We start from the raw sequence: 21700 nt of genomic DNA, 5'->3' as shown, positions 1-21700 counted from the left end.
CGGCGTGCTTGCGGTGGGTGGAGCTTTCAGTAGGAGGCCCTCACTGTCTAGCCAAACCTCCCCCTCTTGCCCTTTCAGCCGAACGTGGAAAATTGAGATGCTGTGCTACATTTTTCCTATTTATTCACAAGTATTCTTTTTACTCAGTAATTAGTATGCAGCTTTATTTTTCATGAAATGCCTCTTTTAAAATATGTTATTGTAATGATTAGGACTATTACGGTAATGATTAAGCCGATGAATTATTTGTAGCAATAAAATAGTCTTCAAGATTGGCATACTGTTACCTCTTGCATTTATTCTGCTTTCTAGTCATAGTAAACAACTCCACATTTAAAACGAGTGATTGCTGCCCACCACAATAACACATGTTGCTTCCATCAGAGGTTGTAGCAAAAAGTGAATTCTGGAAATACTGGTGTGGACAGTAGCTACCCACTCTCCTGCTGAGAGTACTTACTGGCTGCTTCTTGAGAAGCGACACTTAACTAACTCAGTGGGGCAAGGCGGCAGATTTGAATAAGTCTGAGGACATATTTGAGAACGCAAAATTTCATTCTCCCAGTGCTGATGCAGAAAAGGACAAACTGCCCGTAGTTACTCACCGCCCCCCCCCATATATTCCAATGAGAAATACAGAAAAAAAACTTGTAAAATTTCTTCACAATGCACACATTGAGATGAATGAAACAGCTGGCAGTGGCATCTCGCCTCTGAGTTGGATTTATAAAAATATTAGTGAGCTCCATTTTCTGTATTTTGCTATTTCATTCGGGGAGTGATGAAGAGAGTCTTTTATCCTTATAAAACTCCAGGCTTCGGTGTCATTTATCACAACGTCGTCTGGAATTCTGAAAATGTTCTGTCAGGGTTGATCTGGACATTTCAGGACTTGACATTTGATAGAAGTTGGGTAACCGAATATCGTAATGGTATCTTTTTCCTATATATACCCTGTCATTCAAGGCATAGAGTTTATCTGCAATGTCACTGCCAATTAAAACTGAAAACAGGCGGGAGATGTAACGATGCTGGGCCAAGAGCAAGTATAATTTCTTTCTCCTCCAGGACACATATCGACAATCAGTTTCTGCTGTGAGCGTTACCTAAACAAACATAAGACCACACATAATCAGAGAACAGGAAGCAAGAAATATTCTGCCATGTGGTTTTTTTTTTTGGCCCCAAATTTTAAATGAATTTCTCGTGCTGATTTTAACTTTAAAAAAGCCTACCAACCCACAATATATTGTTAAAATAGAAACTACAAAACGTATTACTATCTATGTAATTTATAACATGAATAATCACAGTGTTGTGCCCATCTCCAGTGTATCTGTTTTCTAAGTTTGGGTATCTAGATTTTGCATTTCAGTGAAGTGAGAGTTACTTGATATTAAAACATAATAAAGTTGGCTAATGTTAGAGAAATATTTCCAAGTCAATCCTGAAGACTGTAAACATTTAACCCTAATGCAGTTTCTGCAGTACCGAATAGAATGAACCTATTCTGCATATGTATATGAATCTGTATGACAAAGACACACACATGGATACACACACATGTATGTTACATGTATTAACCAGAGGAAGTATACCATAATAGACAGAACCTACTGAAAGGATTATCTTTCAAAACTACCCGATATGGCAGCAGACTAGTGACAGTAAGTTTAGCATTTTGTTGCTAGAAAACAACTGAAATTCATCAGTATTTTGAATTTTAAAAGTCACTTGTTTTGTAATAAGGGCAGATTTTTTGTTCTTGGTGTTTTTCTAAACTGTGACAGGTGGCAGTGTTTAGAGTCAAATATCAATTAATTATATTTGAATTCCCATATACTCATTAAGCAAAGAAAAATTTAAGAATATTTATCACAGACTCCTTTCTGTCATATGTAATACCGAATCTTCTCCTTGTTGCCGGACCTATAAAGTGACATTTATCAGCAAGACTCAAGCGGAACTGGGAAGACATGCGTGATACTAAGTACATTCCAAAGTTAAATATAAATTATTCCTATGTCATCTGCTGCTCTGTTTGCCTGTTTGCCTGTTTTTAAACAGGAAGAGGCAGTGTTCACAGTGTGGCCTAGTTATTCTTTACCTGAAAAATGCCTTCCTCTGTGGGTTTCAGTGAGTCCCATTCAGGAGAATCCAGGAACTGGAAGGGGAAGATGTAATGCAGAAATTCGCCATCAACTGTCACTCTGATCCTACAAAGGACATCAGTTATGAGGGAAGGAGAAAGAGAGCACTAAGTTGGGGACGAGGATACAGAACAGTATTTCCGATCTCTGATGTTTTTTATGGCTTTTAAAATCTTTAAGGGCAAAATATTAAATTCATACATTACAATAAGTGACAAAAATCCCCTTTAAGATTTATGTACCGCTGTTCCTCCCATGGTTAGGATTCTGGAACAGTGGGTAAGATTCATCAGAAAATTCATCAAACTGTACATTGATGATATGTGCCCATTTCTGTGTATATAATATCTTGCAATTAAAAGTTTCAATGCACTCAGTCAGATTTTAAATTAAGCAGGAGAACACTGAAGAACATAAAGAAGTACCACTGGAAATACCTCTGTAGACTAAATATTTAACCTTTTAAAAAACATGAATAATCACATTAGTATTTCTTCCTCCAAACTTTCTGTTTTCAAATTTTATATATAGTGCACGTCCCCTTCTAGCAAGTGGGCAATTGCTAGAATTTACTGAAAAAAATGATCATTATAAAATTTAAGTGTTCTTTATTATTTAAAAGAATGCCCTAGCAGAATCTGTTCAAAATACTTTGCGTGCTAACGTAAGTATTCTGTGAATTTAAGCTGGCATCATCCTCTTGACTCTCATGATTAGCTTGGAAACGAGTAGCATATCCAGACAAACCAATTCATACATTTGATTTCTGTGAAGAAATATTAAGACTCTAAATTATAACCTGCTTCAAGTAAATAATACCCTGTACTCTAAATGCCTATGTCCATGACTCATGTGTCAAGGGCTTTCTCACGCCTCAGCGTGCTAAATGCTGCCCAGGACTATGCTGTGTTGAGATGGAAAATGCAGCAGAAAGAAACACAAGCTAGTAAGGAATAAAGAGGAAAGACACGCAAGCGTCAAGAGTACAAACCTTCCTGAAACAAGCAGGGAGAGTTTGTCAATGGAGGTTTTCCCCTGCATGGCATAACAGTGCTCCTTTTCCAAAGTAACCACTTCTGAGCTCATAGCAATAGTTCTGAAGTCAGGCAAAGAGGTCCCCAGAGGCTGGAAGAGGGAGCTGTACAACAGCTGAAATTCTCGCGCAAAGGTTATGCTGCGAACTTGATAGGCGATGTGAACAAACCGCATGAAGCAGATGACAAACAATATAAAATTCCAGGAAAATATGTCAGCTGCACAGACATCTACCCAAGCCCAGATAGCAGAACAGAGAAAACCCAACCCCAGCAAACTGAAGACGTAAAGGAGCCCGAAGAATCCACTGCCACCCATGAAACCTACTACAAATAAAATACTGGCAAGATGATAGATGGCTCCTTCGGCCTCTTGCTTCCAGATGGTGCAGACTGGGTGTTCATCTATTAGGTTCTTCCATAAACTTGAATTTCTCTCCATGGCTGTACTACCGTCTGGTTCACTTCTCAGTTGATGTTAAATGATATCGAAGCAAGTAATTAAGTCCTTTGCTTTTCCATCATCAGTGTTTTGCTCAGTCTTCACAAAACCAGAGAAAGCCCGGACACTGGAGTTGGGGTGATTAAGGGTTTGGTGTGTATGGATCTTGAAAAACTAAGAATCCCATGCTAGCATCCTTAAGTTCATCTGGGCTCCTGATTTAGATCTAGCCCAGAAATATTTTGTGGTTTCCTGTGTGAGAAAAAAACAGAAAGGATTCTAATTAAACAAGGAGAATTGAGAAGTATATTCAGTGAGCCATCAGCATTACTTATTCAAGTTGGCATCCTATTTTCTATGAAGTTAAAATGTTTTCAGCACAAATACTGAAAGTGTTAAATTTCTAGGCTCTATAAATGCATATTTCAGGGTTAGGCTTATTAATAATAATAAATTATTTACAGAAATTTTAGTATTTGTTACAACTAACTACATATTTTTCAAGAAAGCTAATAAGCACTATAATCAGCTGGTCCCTAGAAGGGTAATTCAGCATACCTCAGAATCTCTTGGGACAGTGACTAAATATGCAGCTTCATAGACTGTTTCTGGATATACTGAGTCAGAATCTCTGAGGGTGGAGCCTAAGTGTTGGTATTTTGAACAAGCTCCACACATGATTTTGATGCATCGATCCATGGCCTTCCATGGCCCACCCTTTTAGAGATACTGTTTGACAATATGTTATTCACTCTTTATGGGTGAAGAATTCGAAGCTCAGAAAGGCCAAGTAATTTATCCAAGGCCACACAGTGGTTGGTGGCAGAGCAGAACTTCAGGACTTGAGCCTGTATGCTAAATCCAATCATGTGGTCTCCCATGAGAGACATTTTAAATTAGGCATTGTAAGGAGCCCTAATAAATCAATAAACATAAGAAACACACAATTAGGAGTCAGATTTTAAGGGCACATAGTAGACTGTGAAAATGTTTAATTAATTAGATCTAAATTATTTGAGAAATAAAAATTCAGTTCTCCTTCACTGTATTAGAGGCTATTTCAGGTTAAAGGTTGCATCCATATAACTAAATAAATAATAGTAAAATTCCTGCTACTTACACATTTATTTACCAGATGGTCAAAAATGTTAGCGACTTGTTCCTCTGCACATATATTCTCTACCCTTTCAGCCATATGGTATAAATGCTAATATGTGATCTGACTCAGGAGAGATTTAACCATGATGACAGAGCTGTAGGATATGTATCATTTATCACCAGGTTTCTTAACAATAAATGGTTTCAGTGTGAGGCATTCATTAGATTGACTTTTTTGAAACCAAAATAACATTCAAGAACCTTGAACTTGTGTGCTATATTTAGTGTTTTTATCTTGAGATGGATTTTTCCAGAACACCTGTTAATAAAATATCAGATATCATAGATCTTGTCTCATAGAAAAAAAGTACACAAACAGAGGTGAAAATGACTTAGCTGAAGTGAAAAAAGGAATAGTGTTGCTACCAACAGAACTAGAAATGAAAATAAAGAAGCTGCTGCTGCTGAAGTTCCTGGTTTTTCATCTTGGACAGTGATTCTCTTCTCAGCAAGTAATGACATTAAGAACATCACCAGGGCTTCCCTGGTGGCGCGGTGGTTGAGAGTCCGCCTGCCAATGCAGGGGACACGGGTTCGTGCCCCGGTCCGGGAAGATCCCACATGCCGCAGAGCGGCTGGGCCCGTGAGCCATGGCCGCTGAGCCTGCGCGTCCGGAGCCTGTGCTCCACAATGGGAGAGGCCACAAGTGTGAGAGGCCCGCATACCGCCAAAAAAAAAAAAAAAAAAAAGAACATCACCAGGTGAATCATGAAAAAAAAGAAACAACAACACAGACCTATAACTTACAACCATATTGTTATTTCTACTTATGCTGCTTTCAAATACATATTACACAGTCTGCATCCCTCTAATAATCACTCCACACATCTCTCTGTGAGAGATGAGATTCAAGGCAGACTGGCATGCTGAATATGTTTCATTTCTCCTCTTTAAACCAAACACAAAATTATATATTACTGCACATTCAAAACAGAGAAACGTTTTTAAACGTTTTTAAAAAATACAATGCTGTGTTAAAAAATACAATACTGTGAAATGCAGACTGCAAGTGTCAGTCCCCCTGCTGTTTAACTTTTAAAACTTGGGTATTTTAAATTAATCAGTTCCTTAGGATGCCAAGCACAGCCATGAAGCCAATATTAAAAAGCACCACCAGTAGAGCTCTGAACTTGGGTTTGAACTTCCTGAAAAATTTATAATCCTCAACAAATTGATAAAATGATGCTAACAGGGAGAGGCCATGTAAAATGTTTGTGGCAGTTCAGAAGGGAGCTTATGGGAATCTTGTCCCCTTAAACTCTTGAGTTGGGGGATATACTGGGCCACCTACATTCCTGGAGTGTGACCCATTATGATTATATGAGGAACCGTGTTTCCGGCCCTTCCCAGTCGGCTTCTGTTTCAATAAGCTGCTCCCAAGCCATCTTCCTATCCTTGACGCCGTCTCACTCAACAGGGAGTGCTGACTTGCCCTGATTAAATTACTCCACACCCAGCCTTTCTCTGCTTGGTGTGTTTTTATTCAGTCACCAAAACAGATGTACTTGATTAGAAGAGGAAGAACTGACAGGGGCAGGTGATGAGCCTGAGTGCTCCTCTGACATGTGCCAGCAGTACTATATGAATGCCGCACGTGGTGCATCAACCAGCTGGCTGCTTGAAAAGCCTGTAGGCCTTAAGTCATGTTTTTGGGTAAATAAATGCTGAAATGCCAAAGGAGCACAATGGATTTCTTAAGCAATAAAGTGGGTCTTCCCTGCAAAAGAAGGTAACACATGGGGATACAAGTGACGGAGACAAAATAAAGGGCAAATAAACAAAATATTTCCAAGTTTGCTCTTTAAATTGTAAGACCCTGAGTTCTAGGGAATAAGGAAATGTAAAGGCAGGCACGAAGACGCTCAGTGAAATGTGATCTAAACTGGGTGGCAAACTGATGAAGATCAGCTCAGAAATGGCAGTTATCGGTTCAGAACGTGGCCATTTATTACCTCGCTGCATCACGCTTACTGCCGTGAGGGAGGCAGTATCTCAGGCATCGCGCTCAGCCTACAGATGAGCAAGGCGGGGCACCGGACAGGTTAGGTAACTTGCTTCAGGGAAAGGAGGCAGTAAGTCACAGGGTGGAAGTTCCAGTCCTCCACTCAGCTTCATGCCCTCCCCAGCAGGCAATGTGTCTTTCAAGGTTGTGAATCTGATTTAATGTGTTGGGAGACCAGTGGGATATTCTGCCAGGACAGCTTGGCAGTAAAATAATAATCCCAACAGTGGATATTTGAGACCTGCTATATATCTGCTTGTACTGCTCAATCCATAATGCTCAGAATACTGCCAGGGACACAGACATAGAAAGGCACTCATGAAGTAATCTGCTGTATTATTATTCAACATTGACTCACTTCCTCTTCTAGATTCCAGAACTCTTAAGGGGCAAAGACAAATGTTTTTGTACTTCTGACCCTTGGCACTCAGTGAATGTGGATTGAACACACTGGTATAGAGGTACAAGCCCACTCTGCCTTTTCCATCCCCACTCTCTATCCGATTCAACAGATGTTCTAACATCTTCCGTCACCTAAGGGAACAGAAGTGGAGGAGACCTTGACTGAGGGATTGGGACATCACTCATTTAAGATGTCTGGCACAACTCCAAATTCATAGGAGAATCCTTCTGTCTTTTTAGAACGTTCAGTTCCTTAAGAGCAGTTGAATTCCTGATCTGATTAAAACAACTCTGGTAGCATGTGGTATTGTGTTAGTTTGGGTTGCTAGGCAACGAAGAAGATCAAAATTCCATGAATATTCTATTCATTAATTGGAATCATATCCCAACTTTGGTGTGTGTTCCATATAGGAAATAATCATGAACTTAAAGCTAGTTTTTGCCCCCCAGTATATATGATCATGCCCTAATCGCTGGAAGCTGTGAATGTAATCTTATTTGGAAAAAAGGTCTTTCTAGATATAACTAAGTTAAGGATCTCCGGATGAGAAGACCATCCTAGATTACTCGGATGGGCCAAATCCAATGGCAATTGTTCTTATAAGAGACACACAGAGGATGCAGATAGAAGAGGAGGATAGAAGAGGAGGAAGCAATGTGACCCCAGAGGCAGAGACTGGAGTGATGCAGCCATAAATCAAGGAATGCTGACAGCCACCAGAAACTGGAAGAGGCAAGGAACAGAATCTCCCTTAGAGCTTCTGGAAGGAGTACACCTACCAATACCATGATTTCAGACTTCTGGCCTCCAGAACTACGAGAGAATAAATTTATGTTGTTTTGGAAAAAAAAAAAAAAAAAAAGCTAGTTTTCTCTGCTTTTTTTTTTTTTTTCTTTCAGTATGCGGGCCTCTCACTGCTGTGGCCTCTCCCGTTGCGGAGCACAGGCTCCGGATGCGCGGGCTCAGCGGCCATGGCTCACAGGCCCAGCTGCTCTGCGGCACGTGGCATCCTCCCGGACCAGGACACGAACCCATGTCCTCTGCATCGGCAGCCGGACTTTCAACCACTGCACCACCAGGGAAGCCCTCTCTGCTTATCTTTAAGGAGCTGCACTTATTCAGCAACTATGTGCCAGACATATTTGAAAAATTATCTCATTTAACCTGCACAACCCCATGAGGAAAGTACTATTATCTCCATCTCACAGATGAGAAAACTCAGGGAAGGCAAGTAAGCTGTTCAGGGTTACCACACTACTCATATTGGAACTAAGATTCCATCCAGGTCTGCCTGACTCTGAAACTCACAGTTTAAACTGCATCATTCTGCTTCCACAGTACCAGGATTTAGAAAATGTAGGCTTTAGTTTTCTCCCTGCTATGTAGATGAACTCAGACATATTTATTCATCAGTAAAGCAGAGGTAATATCACCTATTCTGTCCACTTTAAAGGGTGCTGGAAGATTCAGATGAGAAAGTCTTTATTAAAAATTCTTAGCAAATTTTTAAATAACATAGAAATGCCATTGCTGTATTTGTTGCTTGTATGTTATAGAGCTGAGCCATTTGGAGAATCCAGTTTTCAAAAGTTTTCTTTCCCTCAGAGGACTACAGTTGAAGACGAACCATCCTTATACTGTAAATTCTAAATTTACTCATTTCTGCAGGAGTGATCTCTATCATTCTTCCCTATCTTGTGTCCTGGCCACCTACTGCTGGCAGGTATAGACCCAGAACCAACCCATCCTTAAGTCTTCACTTTCCAGTGGCCAAGAAGCCAGTCTCTGGAAGCCAACAACAATCTTGTTCCTTAGATTAGTGTTTAGTGCTTCCCAGCAGGTGTGCCCAGATCACTTCCATCAGAATCACCTGGCCACAGCCAACATCATCTTCAATGGTGAAAAACTGAAACCATTTCCAGTAAGATCAAGACAAGGTTGCCTACTCTTACCACTATTATTCAACATAGTTTTGGAAGTTTTAGCCACAGCAATCAGAGAAGAAAAAGAAATCCAAATCGGAAAAGAAGAAGTACAGCTGTCACTGTTTGCAGATGACATGATACTATACATAGAGAATCCTAAAGATGCTACCAGACAACTACTAGAGCTAATCAACGAATTTGGTAAAGTAGCAGGATACAAAATTAATGCACAGAAATCTCTTGCATTCCTATGCACTAATGATGAAAAATCTGAAAGTGAAATTAAGAAAACACTCCCATTTACCACTACAACAAAAAGAATAAAATACCTAGGAATTAACCTACCTAAGGAGACAAAAGACCTGTATGCAGAAAATTATAAGACACTGATGAAAGAAATCAAAGATGATACAAGTAGATGGAGAGATATACCATGTTCTTGGATTGGAAGAATCAACATTGTGAAAATGACTATACTACCCAAAGCAATCTACAGATTCAACGCAATCCCTATCAAACTACCACTGGCATTTTTCACAGAACTAGAACAAAAAATTTCACAATTTGTATGGAAACACAGAAGACCCCGAATAGCCAAAGCAATCTTGAGAAAGAAAAACGGAGCTGGAGGAATCAGGCTCCCTGACTTCAGACTATACTACAAAGCTACAGTAATCAAGACAGTATGGTACTGGCACAAAAACAGAAATATAGATAAATGGAACAGGATAGAAAGCCCAGAGATAAACCCACACACATACGGTCACCTTATCTTTGATAAAGGAGGCAAGAATATACAATGGAGAAAAGACAGCCTCTTTAATAAGTGGTGCTGGGAAAACTGAACAGCTACATGTAAAAGAATGAAATTAGAACACTCCCTAACAACATACACAAAAATAAACTCAAAATGGATTAAAGACCTAAATGTAAGGCCAGACACTATCAAACTCTTAGAGGAAAACATAGGCAGAACACTCTATGACATAAATCACAGCAAGATCCTTTTTGACCCACCTCCTAGAGAAATGGAAATAAAAACAAAAATAAATAAATGGGACCTAATGAAACTTAAAAGCTTTTGCACATCAAAGGAAACCATAAACAAGACAAAAAGACAACTCTCAGAATGGGAGAAAATATTTGCAAATGAAGCAACTGACAAAGGATTAATCTCCAAAATTTACAAGCAGCTCACGCAGCTCAATATCTAAAAAACAAACAATCCAATTCAAAAATGGGCAGAAGACCTAAATAGACATTTCTCCACAGAAGATATACAGATTGCCAACAAACACATGAAATACTGCTCAACATCATTAATCATTAGAGAAATGCAAATCAAAACTACAATGCGATATCATCTCACACTGGTCAGAATGGCCATCATCAAAAAATCTACAAAAAATAAATGCTGGAGAGGTTGTGGAGAAAAGGGAACTCTCATACACTGTTGATGGGAATGTAAATTGATACAGCCACTACAGAGAACATTATGGAGGTTCCTTAAAAAACTAAAAATAGAACTACCATATGACCCAGCAATCCCACTACTGGGCATATACCCTGAGAAAACCATAATTCAAAAAGAGACAATAGCCAGGACATGGAAGCTACCTAAGTGTCCATTGACAGATGAATGGATAAAGAAGATGTGGCACATATATACAATGGAATATTACTCAGCCATAAAAAGAAAAGAAATTGAGTTATTTGTAGTGAGGTGGATGGACCTAGAGTCTGTCATAAAGAGTGAAGTAAGTCAGAAAGAGAAAAACAAATACCGTATGCTAACACATATATATATGGAATCTAAAAAAGAAAAATGGTCATGAATAACCTAGGGGCAGTACAGGAATAAAGACGCAGACCCAGTAGAGAATGGACTTGAGGACATGGGGAAGGGGAAGTGTAATCTGGGACGACGTGAGAGAGTGGCATGACGTATATACACTACCAAATGTAAAATAGATAGCTAGTGGGAATCAGCCGCATAGCACAGGGAGATCAGCTCGGTGCTTTGTGACCACGTAGAGGGGTGGGATAGGGAGGGTGGGAGGGAGACGCAAGAGGGAAGAGATATGGGGATATATGTATATGTATAGCTGATTCACTTTGTTATACAGCAGAAACTCACACCATTGTAAAGCAATTATACTCCAATAAAAATGTTAAAAAAAAAAACTTTATAATCTTAAAAAAAAAAAAAGAATCACCTTGGTGGCTTGTTAAAATGCTCCTTCCCTGGCCCCACCCCAGAACTACTGAGCCAGGAAGGGACCCAGAAAGATGCATTTCTGATAGGCTCCCAGTTGATTCTTATGTACACTAAAGTTTGAGAGCCATTATTTTATCTTGTTCCTGAAGGATATTTGAATTACCCTTGCTTGCAGAGCCTCAGCTGTGTCCATTCCTGGCTGACCACTGGCTGTCCTCCCATGCTGGTTACTCCATGTAATGTTCCCTGATCCCTGGTTGTCTGTCCACGGCTGTAGTGCTGGTGTCCGTGCACCATTCTGCTATCTAGTCTGTCCAGTTGGCATTACAGCTTAAGAGAAGAGTCCTAGTCTTAGCTGTGCCCCTAAACAGCGTGTGATTTTAAGCTTCCCAGACCTGTTTCCTCATTGATAAAATGAAAGAGTTGGACAAATAATGTACGGTTCCTTTTAGCTCTAAAATAACACAACTCTCCATGATATGAAATAGAACATTATTCCTAGCATAGGACAAAATGTAGAGCTGAGGGGCAGAACTGAATTGTGACTGCAGATCTTAACACCAGGTTTACGACTGGGGCCCAACTCTAGAGATTGTTTAATTATTTAAGAACTGTGGTAGGGCCCAGGCACTGGAATTTTTTCACCAATTTCCCAGGGATTTTGTTATGCAACCAGGGTTACAGACTTTTAGGGGGATAGGGTTGAGAGACACCAGAACATTCTGTAGAGTAAAGGGTCTGAATTTTAATCCTCATTATTATATTTTAAAAATTTATTTTATTTATGGCTGTGTTGGGTCTTTGTTGCTGCACACAGGCTTTCTCTAGTTGCGGTGAGCGAGGGCCACTCTTCGTTGCGGTGCACAGGCTTCTCATTGCAGTGGCTTCTTTTGTTGCGGAGCACGGGCTCCAGAGCGCAGGCTTAGTAGTCATGGCACACGGGCTTAGTTGCTCTGCGGCATGTGGGATCTTCCCAGACCAGGGCTTGAACCCGTGTCCCCTGCATTGGCAGGCAGATTCTTAACCACTGAGCCACCAGGGAAGCCCTAATGCTTCTTTTTAAAGGGCTGGAAAGGCCCATTTTCTCCTGTGTCTTCATTTCCATGCTTTGCTCAGGTGAGGAGGCGTTTTTCTTCCTCACCACTCATCTCCAAGGGGGCTCAAGGTTTGTGGATATTCTGCAGCAGCCTTTCCTTAACATGGTGGCTGAAGTGCACCTTCTAGGTTCTGAGTTTTTATGGCCTTTATTATCGGTCTACATGGCTTCCACTATATATTATATTGCCCATTATATATATTTTCCTTTTTAAAGTGTCATAATTTGCTTATTCTCTCAGTTGGGGTATATATTTAAGTATTTTTTAAAGAAATGAATGTATGTAGATAGTGTGTGCATTTTTAAAATATTGGCTTTATTAATGTCATTATATATGTATGTATATGTGTGTGTGTGTGTATATATATATATATAGAGAGAGAGAGAGAGCAATGATAACAATGCTCAGGGAGAAAAGCAGTGTGTAGAATACAGTTTTGGAACAAGCTGGTTAATAAGCCAGGAAGTCCAAGTGAGATATGATCAATACCTGAATCAATGGCTTAGGTGTTGGACTAAAAAGAAAGGAAAGCATATATTAGACCATGAGGAAGAAATGAAAGGAAGATGTGTCTCTACTGAGACAGAGGAACAGAAAAAGGATGAAGATACTTTCATCTTCCTTTCATCCCTTTCTTTCCCGAAGCTCGGAAAGAAATCAGAGGAAAGGGGGACTCATTTTGAGTCATGTTTAACCTGATGCACTTGGTCTAGCAACAGAGTTCACAACAGAAGATAAGGGGCAGGATGGAAGGGTATGTAACAGTTGTCTTGTAATAACATAGCACAATCCTGAGTAAGGACTGGAGCTGGCAAGACTATCTAGAAAGTGAGTACAAAGAGAAATGAGAGTTGAAATTAAATGCCCATGATCAGAGGCCTTAGAATTCTAGGGGTGTGCTGGCTACTGCAGGAGCCAGGAGCCACCTGTGGCTGTCGAGCCCCTGAAATATGGCTGGTCTGAAGTAAGATGTGCTGTGCACAAGGGATTGCGAAGACTTAGTACACAGATAAGGAATAAGTGGTGAATAACTTTTATATTGGTTACATGTTGAAATGATGATGTTTTGGAAATACTGGGTTAAATAAAACATGTTATTAAAGCTGATTTCACCCATTTCTTCTTATTTTTTCATGTTGCTACTAGAAAATTTTAAATTACGTATGTGGCTTGCGTGATATTTCTCTTGGACAGTGCTGGTCTAGAGCCTCTCAAGCAATAAGAGAGAGGAAATGAAAAGACTTGACAGGATGCTGTGCAAACAGTGCATATGTATAGCATATAAATGTATAAATATGGAAGAATTATCTAAGATTAAGAGCAAAGAGTTGATATCAATGTAAATGATATTGGCTACAATATTCATATGCTACAGTCAGATGTTATCCAAGGCTCAGATGTTATCCAAGGCATAGATGTGTCACCATCTGCCTAAAAAGATGGCCAGCCCCACTACAGCTCTTGGCCTCTTTATCCTACCAAGGAAGGCACTACTTTTTCCTTTTCCCTTAGGAGAATTCTACTTTTCTAAGCAATTATATTACATGGTCTTGTTTTATCATTTCATCTTCTGATGATACCTCATGGTATACATTGGAAATCTCAGACAGACAATCTTATAAATTTTATGCTGGAGATTGGATTGTGGCCTTCTGGATTCCAGAAGGTCCACACCAGCCTTTGTTTGCACATAATGCCTAAGTCTCTTCATGTACCACTAGGCTTCTAGGCTGGAGTATGCCTTTGACTTTTCATACCATGCGCACAGGCCACGAAGGGTTTCTCTGATTCTCTTGTCTCAGCTAAGATCACACTTGATTATCTTCAGCCATGTTTGCTTTCTCACTTTATCACATACGGTGGTAGGGAGAATTCTAAGATTCCTGCCCTGCTTGTGTGCACGCCCTATAATCCCCTTCCCTTGAGTCTGGGCAGAACCTGTGAATGGCATGGGACAGATGCTCCCTTGATTAGTTAATATTATATGGCCAATGGTGCTGGAGTAGTCACCGCTGTGATTATGTTAAGTTATATAAGACTCCACTGTAGGACTCGAGAGGGATTGGAACTTAGACAAACATATTCTTACTGGCCTAGAAAAAAGCAGACACCATGCTGTGACATGCCTATGGGGGCCACAAGGCAAGGAACTGCAGGCAGTATCTGTGAGCTGAAAGAAGTACCCAACCAACAGATACCAGGATAATGGGGACCTCAGTCCTACAACCACAAGGAGCTGAATTCTGCCAGCACCCTAAAAAGCTTGGAAGAGGACCCTGGACTCCAAATGAGGGGTGCAGTGTGGCTGACACCTGGATTGCAAGCTTGTGAGGCCCTGAGCTGAGGATCCAGTTTAGCTGTGCCTGTGGACTTCTGACTCATAAAAAGTGTGAGATAATAAATTTATGTTGTTTTAAGCCACTAAGTTTGTGGTAATTTGTTACAAAGCAATAGAAAATGAATACACACACAGTATACACCAATACTAACTATACATGAGGCTTTTCATTAATCTAATAATCTACATTCTATGACAGACTTGGAATATAGGTCTGTGGAGCAGAAGACACTCAATCCTTGCTAGATTTAAATTAGGAAAATCAGGTGGTAACAGGTCTTCAGTCATATCTGGAAAACAAGAGGGCAGCAACGAAGACCCAACGCAGCCAAAAAAAGAGAAAAAAAAGAAATTACAATTTTTGGAGCAACAGAAGGATAGGTTGAGTCCTATGTTGAATCACGCAGTGCCCTATAATTCTTAATTTGAAGACACAGCAGTAAACCTCTCCTTCTCAAGCTCATCATTTGATTGCTTTAAACAAACAACCCCCATACTCTGCTTCAAGTTCTTCTGACTTCTCCATGTCCTGGAAATGGTTAAAGGCACAAGCAGGAAGCCATTCACTTTTGATCACCTGCTGTCATGTCAAGCAGTAAGTTCACCTAAGATTCCTGATGAAAGATGCAAGAGAAGCTGGAACCATGAATGCATTAACAGTCTTTTGATATGAATCCAAGGTAGACACCTTCACTTACCTCTCCTCCAAGTGTCCTATATGCAGCAAATGAACTCACTTTTTCTATGTTTATTTACTTCAGGTTCTCATTTTCCTTCCTGGCAAACACACCTATTAAGTTCACGTGTGCTAGCTAATTGGCTATAATCTTTCCTTTGTCATTTTTTCGGGCTTAATGAGCACATGGATCACACACCAGGGTCAACGATGTTTGAAACCACCAAACCAGCCACTACTGGTGCTAACAGGAGCACTTCTGCAGGGAATGACCATTTCAAGTGTTCGTATATAGACAGGAGCTTTCTCTTTGGCTGTGAGAAAGATTGTTCACTGGTCCTCCATCCACGTGCTGAACGATCTTTCCATTTCTTTGATTTCTTTCAGCCTCGTTGTTATTGACTTTGTAGTACCTGAGCTTATTCCAGCCATAGATGTTTCTTTTTTGTGCATTTCCTGTCATGATCTGCAATGTGGATTATTCCCTTATTCCTGCTGCTCAGGAAATACTACATATTCTCCTGATTCTTTCAAAATATTTGATTATCTCAAGCTTCTCTTCAATATTGAAGCTTTCCTTTTGCATGCACTATTTTTCTTTTTTGAATCAAGATGCTTGAACATTCTTGGGATGTTGAATGAGTGTGTTTTTATGTAGAAAAATTCCTAAGTGCAAAAGAATAGCAAAACACAATCTTGCAGGATACCACATGGTGAACCAAGGTAGCTGGTAGACGTTGAGGTCTCTGTGTGTTGGCATTTTGTGTATTCCTACAGGGCTCAGTTAGCTGGTTGCAGTTTACTGTGTTCACCTGGTGTTTCTGGCTGAGTAAATCATGTATAAGCAAGTGCAAAATTTGTGTTATGCTCAAATTGTTCCCTAATATTTCAATTGCACTGGAATGACGCTGGTTTTCAAAACAAGCATTCTAGCATAATTGACTGCATCATCAACTTTCAAATGGCCGGGAAAATATTACTAATTAACATACGCAGTAATTCAATAAATTCCTGCCCTCATGGGGCTTGCATTTTAGTGAAATTCAAATGTTGACAGCTTCAAATTATGAGATCTAAAATCACCTAATAGTACATCTTATATGCAAAAAACTTAAGCTACTTAAAACTCACTTAAAGTCAGTTGTTGCATATTGAATTTTAAAATAAATGCTACATTTTAAAAGACAGTCTAAAGTCTTGAAAATCAAAATGCAAACAAACTTGTTTTTTAGAACTTCCATCAAAGACCAAAAGCAAACAGACAAATAAACCCCCAAACATTATATGTCATTGGAGTACCACATTACACAGTAATGTGTCTGTATCCTTCTAGTTGTATAAATGCAAAAAAGACATATGGAATGATCTTCACTTAATCTTAAGGGTGGTTATTCTTGTATGGTGGGACACTACTTTTTTCTTTGCACATATCTGTATTGTTTGCTTACTTTAGTTTTTATTTATTTATTTTTTTGGCTGCGTTGGGCCTTCATTGCTGCACGAGGGCTTTCTCTAGTTGTGGCGAGCAGCGGGGCCTATTTTTCCTTGCAGTGCATGGGCTTCTCATTGCGGTGGCTTCTCGTTGCAGAGCACGGGCTCTAGGTTTGCAGGCTTCAGTAGTTGTGGCACATGGTCCCTAGAGTGCGCGGGCTTCAGTAGTTGTGGCACGCAGGCTCTAGGGCACAGGGCTTCAGTAGTTGAAGCACGTGGGCTCAGTAGTTGTGGCTTGTGGGCTCTAGAGTGCAGGCTTAGTAGTTGTGGTGCATGGGCTTAGTTGCTCCGCAGCATGTGGGATCTCCCTGGACCAGGGATCGAACCCATGTCCCCTGCACTGGCAGGTGGATTCTTAACCACTGCACCACCAGAGAAGTACCTGCTTCCTTTATAATAATCTTACAAAACCAAAAGGTGGTTTTATATTAATTTGAGAATTTTTAAATACAAAAATTTCAGAGAATAAAAATCCATGAATCCAACAACCAGAATTAACAAATATCATGTAATAGTTTTGGATCCTTTTAAAATAAAAAAAATTTTCACAAAAAATTGAAGATCACCACAGATTGCTCTCCAGTATCATTCCCCACCCATCCATTCACTCTATATAATTGTATTTTTCTTTCCTGTCCATATAGAATAATTTTAAAAATTCCAATTAAAAATGAAATGCTAGATTAGAAATATATCTTATAAGGTGGGTTTTTTTTCAGATTCACTCTTAAATTTTTGTTCTGATGAATAATTTTAAACGTATTCCAAAACAGAGAAAATAATATATAATGAATTCCTATATACCCATTACCAAGATTCAACAATTGTCAAGATTTTGCCACATGGAGTTTCTGAAATCAAAAGCAAAAAATTGTGACCTACTGTTCAACCTACAGTTTGTTCAGTCAATAAACAAACACCTACTAAGGAAGACAGGGAGAACTAAGATGAGCTGTGCTCTTATTATGTGCCAGACACTGGCTCTTGCCTATGCTGACCCACTTAGGAGTCACAACAACTCTGCAACCCAAATAGTATTATCAGCATTGTTCAGAATGGAAAATGAGGCTCAGAGAGATGAAAGTTCTATAGGCTCAGCTGCTACAGACCATTTTCTAGACCATAAATCCCTCCTCCTCCGCCAATTTCAGAGTGCGTGTGTGACAGTCACTAGAGGTTATTCTGCTGAAAAGCACAAAATGAGAAGATCTCACTTTGGGTCTGTATGAATTGATCCCTGAATTCTCTGGGCTGGAGGAGGATCCAGCATTGTTACAGGAACTTTAAGTCAGCAACTTTTGGTTATTTATTTAATTTATAAAATAACCGGTTGTAAATTTCACTTTAAGACATTTTTGTCTAACTACTTAGATAAAAGAGAGAAATATTTTCCCCTTTTCTTTAAAAAAAAAATCACATTAATGACTCAATATACTCTTGTAAATTCTTACTTATTCCCTATAGCTCATAATCCCAGCTGACCAACACCCATAATTACAAAAAAAGATTTCAATCGCAATTTGCAGGCTTGCAAATCTATCCTGGATATTTTCCAAAGCTGTTTCAAAACTTCTTGCCTGTCATGTCGCTATGTGTTGTTATGCTCACATACTACAGCAAATGCTTCATAACCATTCTTGATCTTTCCTGGAGACTGTTTCAAAATAAGCAGACGTGAATGCTCCAGTGTGTCAACCCTATTAGTCAGTCTTGTGATAAGAAGCATGGAATTTGGGCTTCCCATGACACATTTTTATTTAATAACATAGAATATCACCATTTAGAAACCCAGGATGCACAATGATTCAGCTATTTTGAGAGACTGATGAGATTAAAGAAACTCAATTATCAAATGTCTCCCAGTTTATATGTATAAAATTTTAGGTCAGATAACATCTTACTCTAGATTTCACTTAGTATTTGTATCCCAAACTCTTCAAAAGACAAACCCAGTCTCCCAGAGAAGGAAAGAGGCTTAAAGATCATCTGGGATCAGCCAGACCTCTTCATTTTGCAAATGTGGAAGGAGATCCAATTTTTGTATTGTTTATATTTTGTTTCAGGTAGTTCTTGTTTGGTTTTCTCTTGCCATAAAGAACAATGCCAAGTTCCTGTACTGTCACACCAGGGATATGTTCATGCAACAGTCCTTGGTATTAAAAATTACAGAAAAGAAAATAGCCACCAAACTTTAGTATGAACAGAGACCAATAATTTTTTTAAGGCTGCCATAAAACTCAATTGCAGTGTGCAAGCTTGCAAATTGAAAATACCTAACCACAAAAGTTGGAGTGAAACGTCAGGAAGGAAGGCTGTCACATTCTAGAAGTTTAGAAAATCAAATTCGGTTATGTAGAAAAGTGGGTTTCTAATTCTACCTTTCCATTTATTTACATACAGAACTTTTTGCACAGTATCTCCTGACTAAAACAATTTTTTTTTTTTGGCCATAGTCCTACTACTGTATTTGATTCTGTGCCTTTACTCTTTTCTTAAAATACAGACCCTCAAAATGTATCATACCTCTGTAACCGACCTTGGTGAGGAGGTAATTTAGTGGTTTTCAAACGTCTTTTTCTTTCCTTCCTTCCCTTTTTTTTTTCAGGGGCATTCCCCAAATAGAGTAAACAGGTCAGCGTGACCTTGGATGAGGTCGCTTTCTCGGTCCCCAACTCAGCGTGAAACCCTGCCCCTAGTCAGACCCTTTGCTGAAGGAAACTTCCCGCCGCTGCCCGACTTCCCCAAGGCCAACCTAAAGATATCAGGGCCCCCAGAAGCAGCTTTTCTCCCTCGAAAATCCGGCCTTCTGGGGGCACTCCAAGGTGCCCGGGGCAAGAGTGGGACCAACAGCAGAGGTGGGAGGAAGATTCACCTCTATGCGCGGACGACCCGAGCGCCCAGGGCCCGCGCGCCGACCCGCAGCAGCGATCCCCCCACGCCCGCCAAGCTCGAGCGGCGGCGCGCGGACCCGGGGCTAGCCGCTGGCTCGAGCGGGGCTGGAGCCCGGCGGCGGAGCGGCGCGCGCAGTAGCACCGGCGGCGAAGCACCGGCGCTGCCGGGGGTCTGCGGCGAGCGGCCCCCACGCGGGGGCGGGGCCAGCACAGAGGCCTCGCCCGGCGAGCGGCCCCGGCGTTGCCAGGTGTGAGGGTGCGGACGGGGGCGGGAGAGTGGCGGCCGAGGCGCCCCGGCTCCCTCCTTACCTGGCCTTCCCAGGCCCCGCGCTGAGCTCCGGCCTCGCGCCCGGAGAAGTTTCCCAGCCGAGCGCGCCGGGCCCTGGCAGCCGGCGCGAAGCCCCCGGCGCCCGGCTCGCGCTCTCCTGGCCGACCCCGGGCAGGCGCCCGCATCCGCGCCCGGGCGCTCGGTGACCGCAGCCCGGCTCCGGAGCGGCGCGGCGGTGCAGGTGGGGGCTGGGCACGGGCGCGCGCCCCGGGGGCAGCGGGGGTGGCGGCGGCCGCGGGCGCGCGGGGCCCGGGCAGCCCCAGCCTCCTAGGAGTCGCCGGACTGCTGATCAACTTAGCGATCGCGGCGGACCAAAGTTTGCGAAGATGGGTTTCCCGAAGTGAACACCAATCACAGTTATAAAATGAACCTTGTATTATTCGCTGTTATCCTAGGCAGTGAGACATGGGGTTGACTCCTGGGATGGAAAGCAACTGTACGTCTGCCCTCTCACTACCTCACACCCAACCCCACCGGCCCGCACTGTAAACAAAAAGTGGTGAAATTACCTGAGAGGGGATGGGAATATTTGGGTGTATAGGACAGAGAATGTTTAATATCTTGATTCAAATCAATGAACGTCTGAATAAAGAAAATGTATAAAGAGCATGGACGATCATAGAAGGAAAAAAAATTAAATACAGATGATAAAAAATTTCAAATCAGTGATGAGCCAGTGCATGCAACTTAAGGCAAAAATCAAATGCATATTTTCCTCCTATGAAGTTAGTGAAGTTTTCTTTGGTCAAACCCTATGGTGGTTGGTGAGGGAACAGTGAAATACAACTTACCCGAGGGTTTCCATCTCCTCCCCTCTGTCAGCACCCTCATTCGTGTTATATAACTGTGTTGGTGACAGTGATTCCAGGAACAAAATATTTACTGAGTAATCAGTGTCTCTTTTGGTCTCCAGAATAACAGTTAAAGTAATATAAATGGTAAAATTAACCTCCTTTAATTGTTACTGGGACTGAGGGACAAAAATTAACCATGTTCCTACAGCCCGTACGCGGCTAGAAGCCGCTTGTCTTCCAGGCTTTTGCTCTTACTCTTCATTCTAGCGATTGCCTCAGAGATGTTGGAAATCCAGTTTAAACTGGATATGGCTGGGGAAGTGAGAAGGTCATGAGCTTTGACATCAGATGTATTCTGGGTTTAGATTTTACTTCTTATTTAGTGTTGTACATTACAATGTTTTTAAGGATTATATTCATGGTCATTTTAAATTTAAAACCTCAGAAGCAGCAAAGATATGCTTGTGTGATAGATTGTAAGGTGGCTTCACGATTCCCACTGCCTCCTGGGTTTCATGCCTTTGTTGGATCCCCTCCCCTTGAGTACATTTGGGACCTGTGACTTGCGTGTAAACAATAAATACAGCACAGGTGATGGATGCCACTCCTGTAACTACATTACTCTACAGAAGACTTGGTCTTGGTAGCACACTCTCTCTAGAGACTGTCCATTTTGGCTTGATGAAGTAAGCATCCATGCTGGGGAAGTCCACGGGGCATGGGACTGTAGGTGGCCTCTAGGACCAGCCTCTC

General features: G+C 41.0%; 1 protein-coding gene across 1 annotated transcript; it reads right to left on the bottom strand.

The window, feature by feature from the left end:
- Nucleotides 1-634: 634 nt before the first annotated feature.
- Nucleotides 635-20273, bottom strand: POPDC3 (popeye domain containing 3). The gene is made up of 4 exons (XM_065888563.1): nucleotides 20135-20273; nucleotides 3142-3878; nucleotides 2108-2216; nucleotides 635-1106 (listed from the first exon to the last, which is right to left on the bottom strand). The coding sequence occupies exons 2-4, from the start codon at nucleotides 3624-3626 to the stop codon at nucleotides 825-827; spliced, it is 876 nt and encodes a 291-aa protein (XP_065744635.1). The 5' UTR covers nucleotides 3627-3878; nucleotides 20135-20273; the 3' UTR covers nucleotides 635-824.
- Between the last annotated feature and the right edge of the window lie 1427 nt (nucleotides 20274-21700).

The sequence above is a fragment of the Phocoena phocoena genome, chromosome 12 (genome assembly GCF_963924675.1).
Source record: "Phocoena phocoena chromosome 12, mPhoPho1.1, whole genome shotgun sequence".
NCBI classification, from domain to species: domain Eukaryota; kingdom Metazoa; phylum Chordata; class Mammalia; order Artiodactyla; family Phocoenidae; genus Phocoena; species Phocoena phocoena.
Note: the sequence above shows the minus strand (reverse complement) of the source record. Positions and strands in the feature narration are given on the sequence as shown.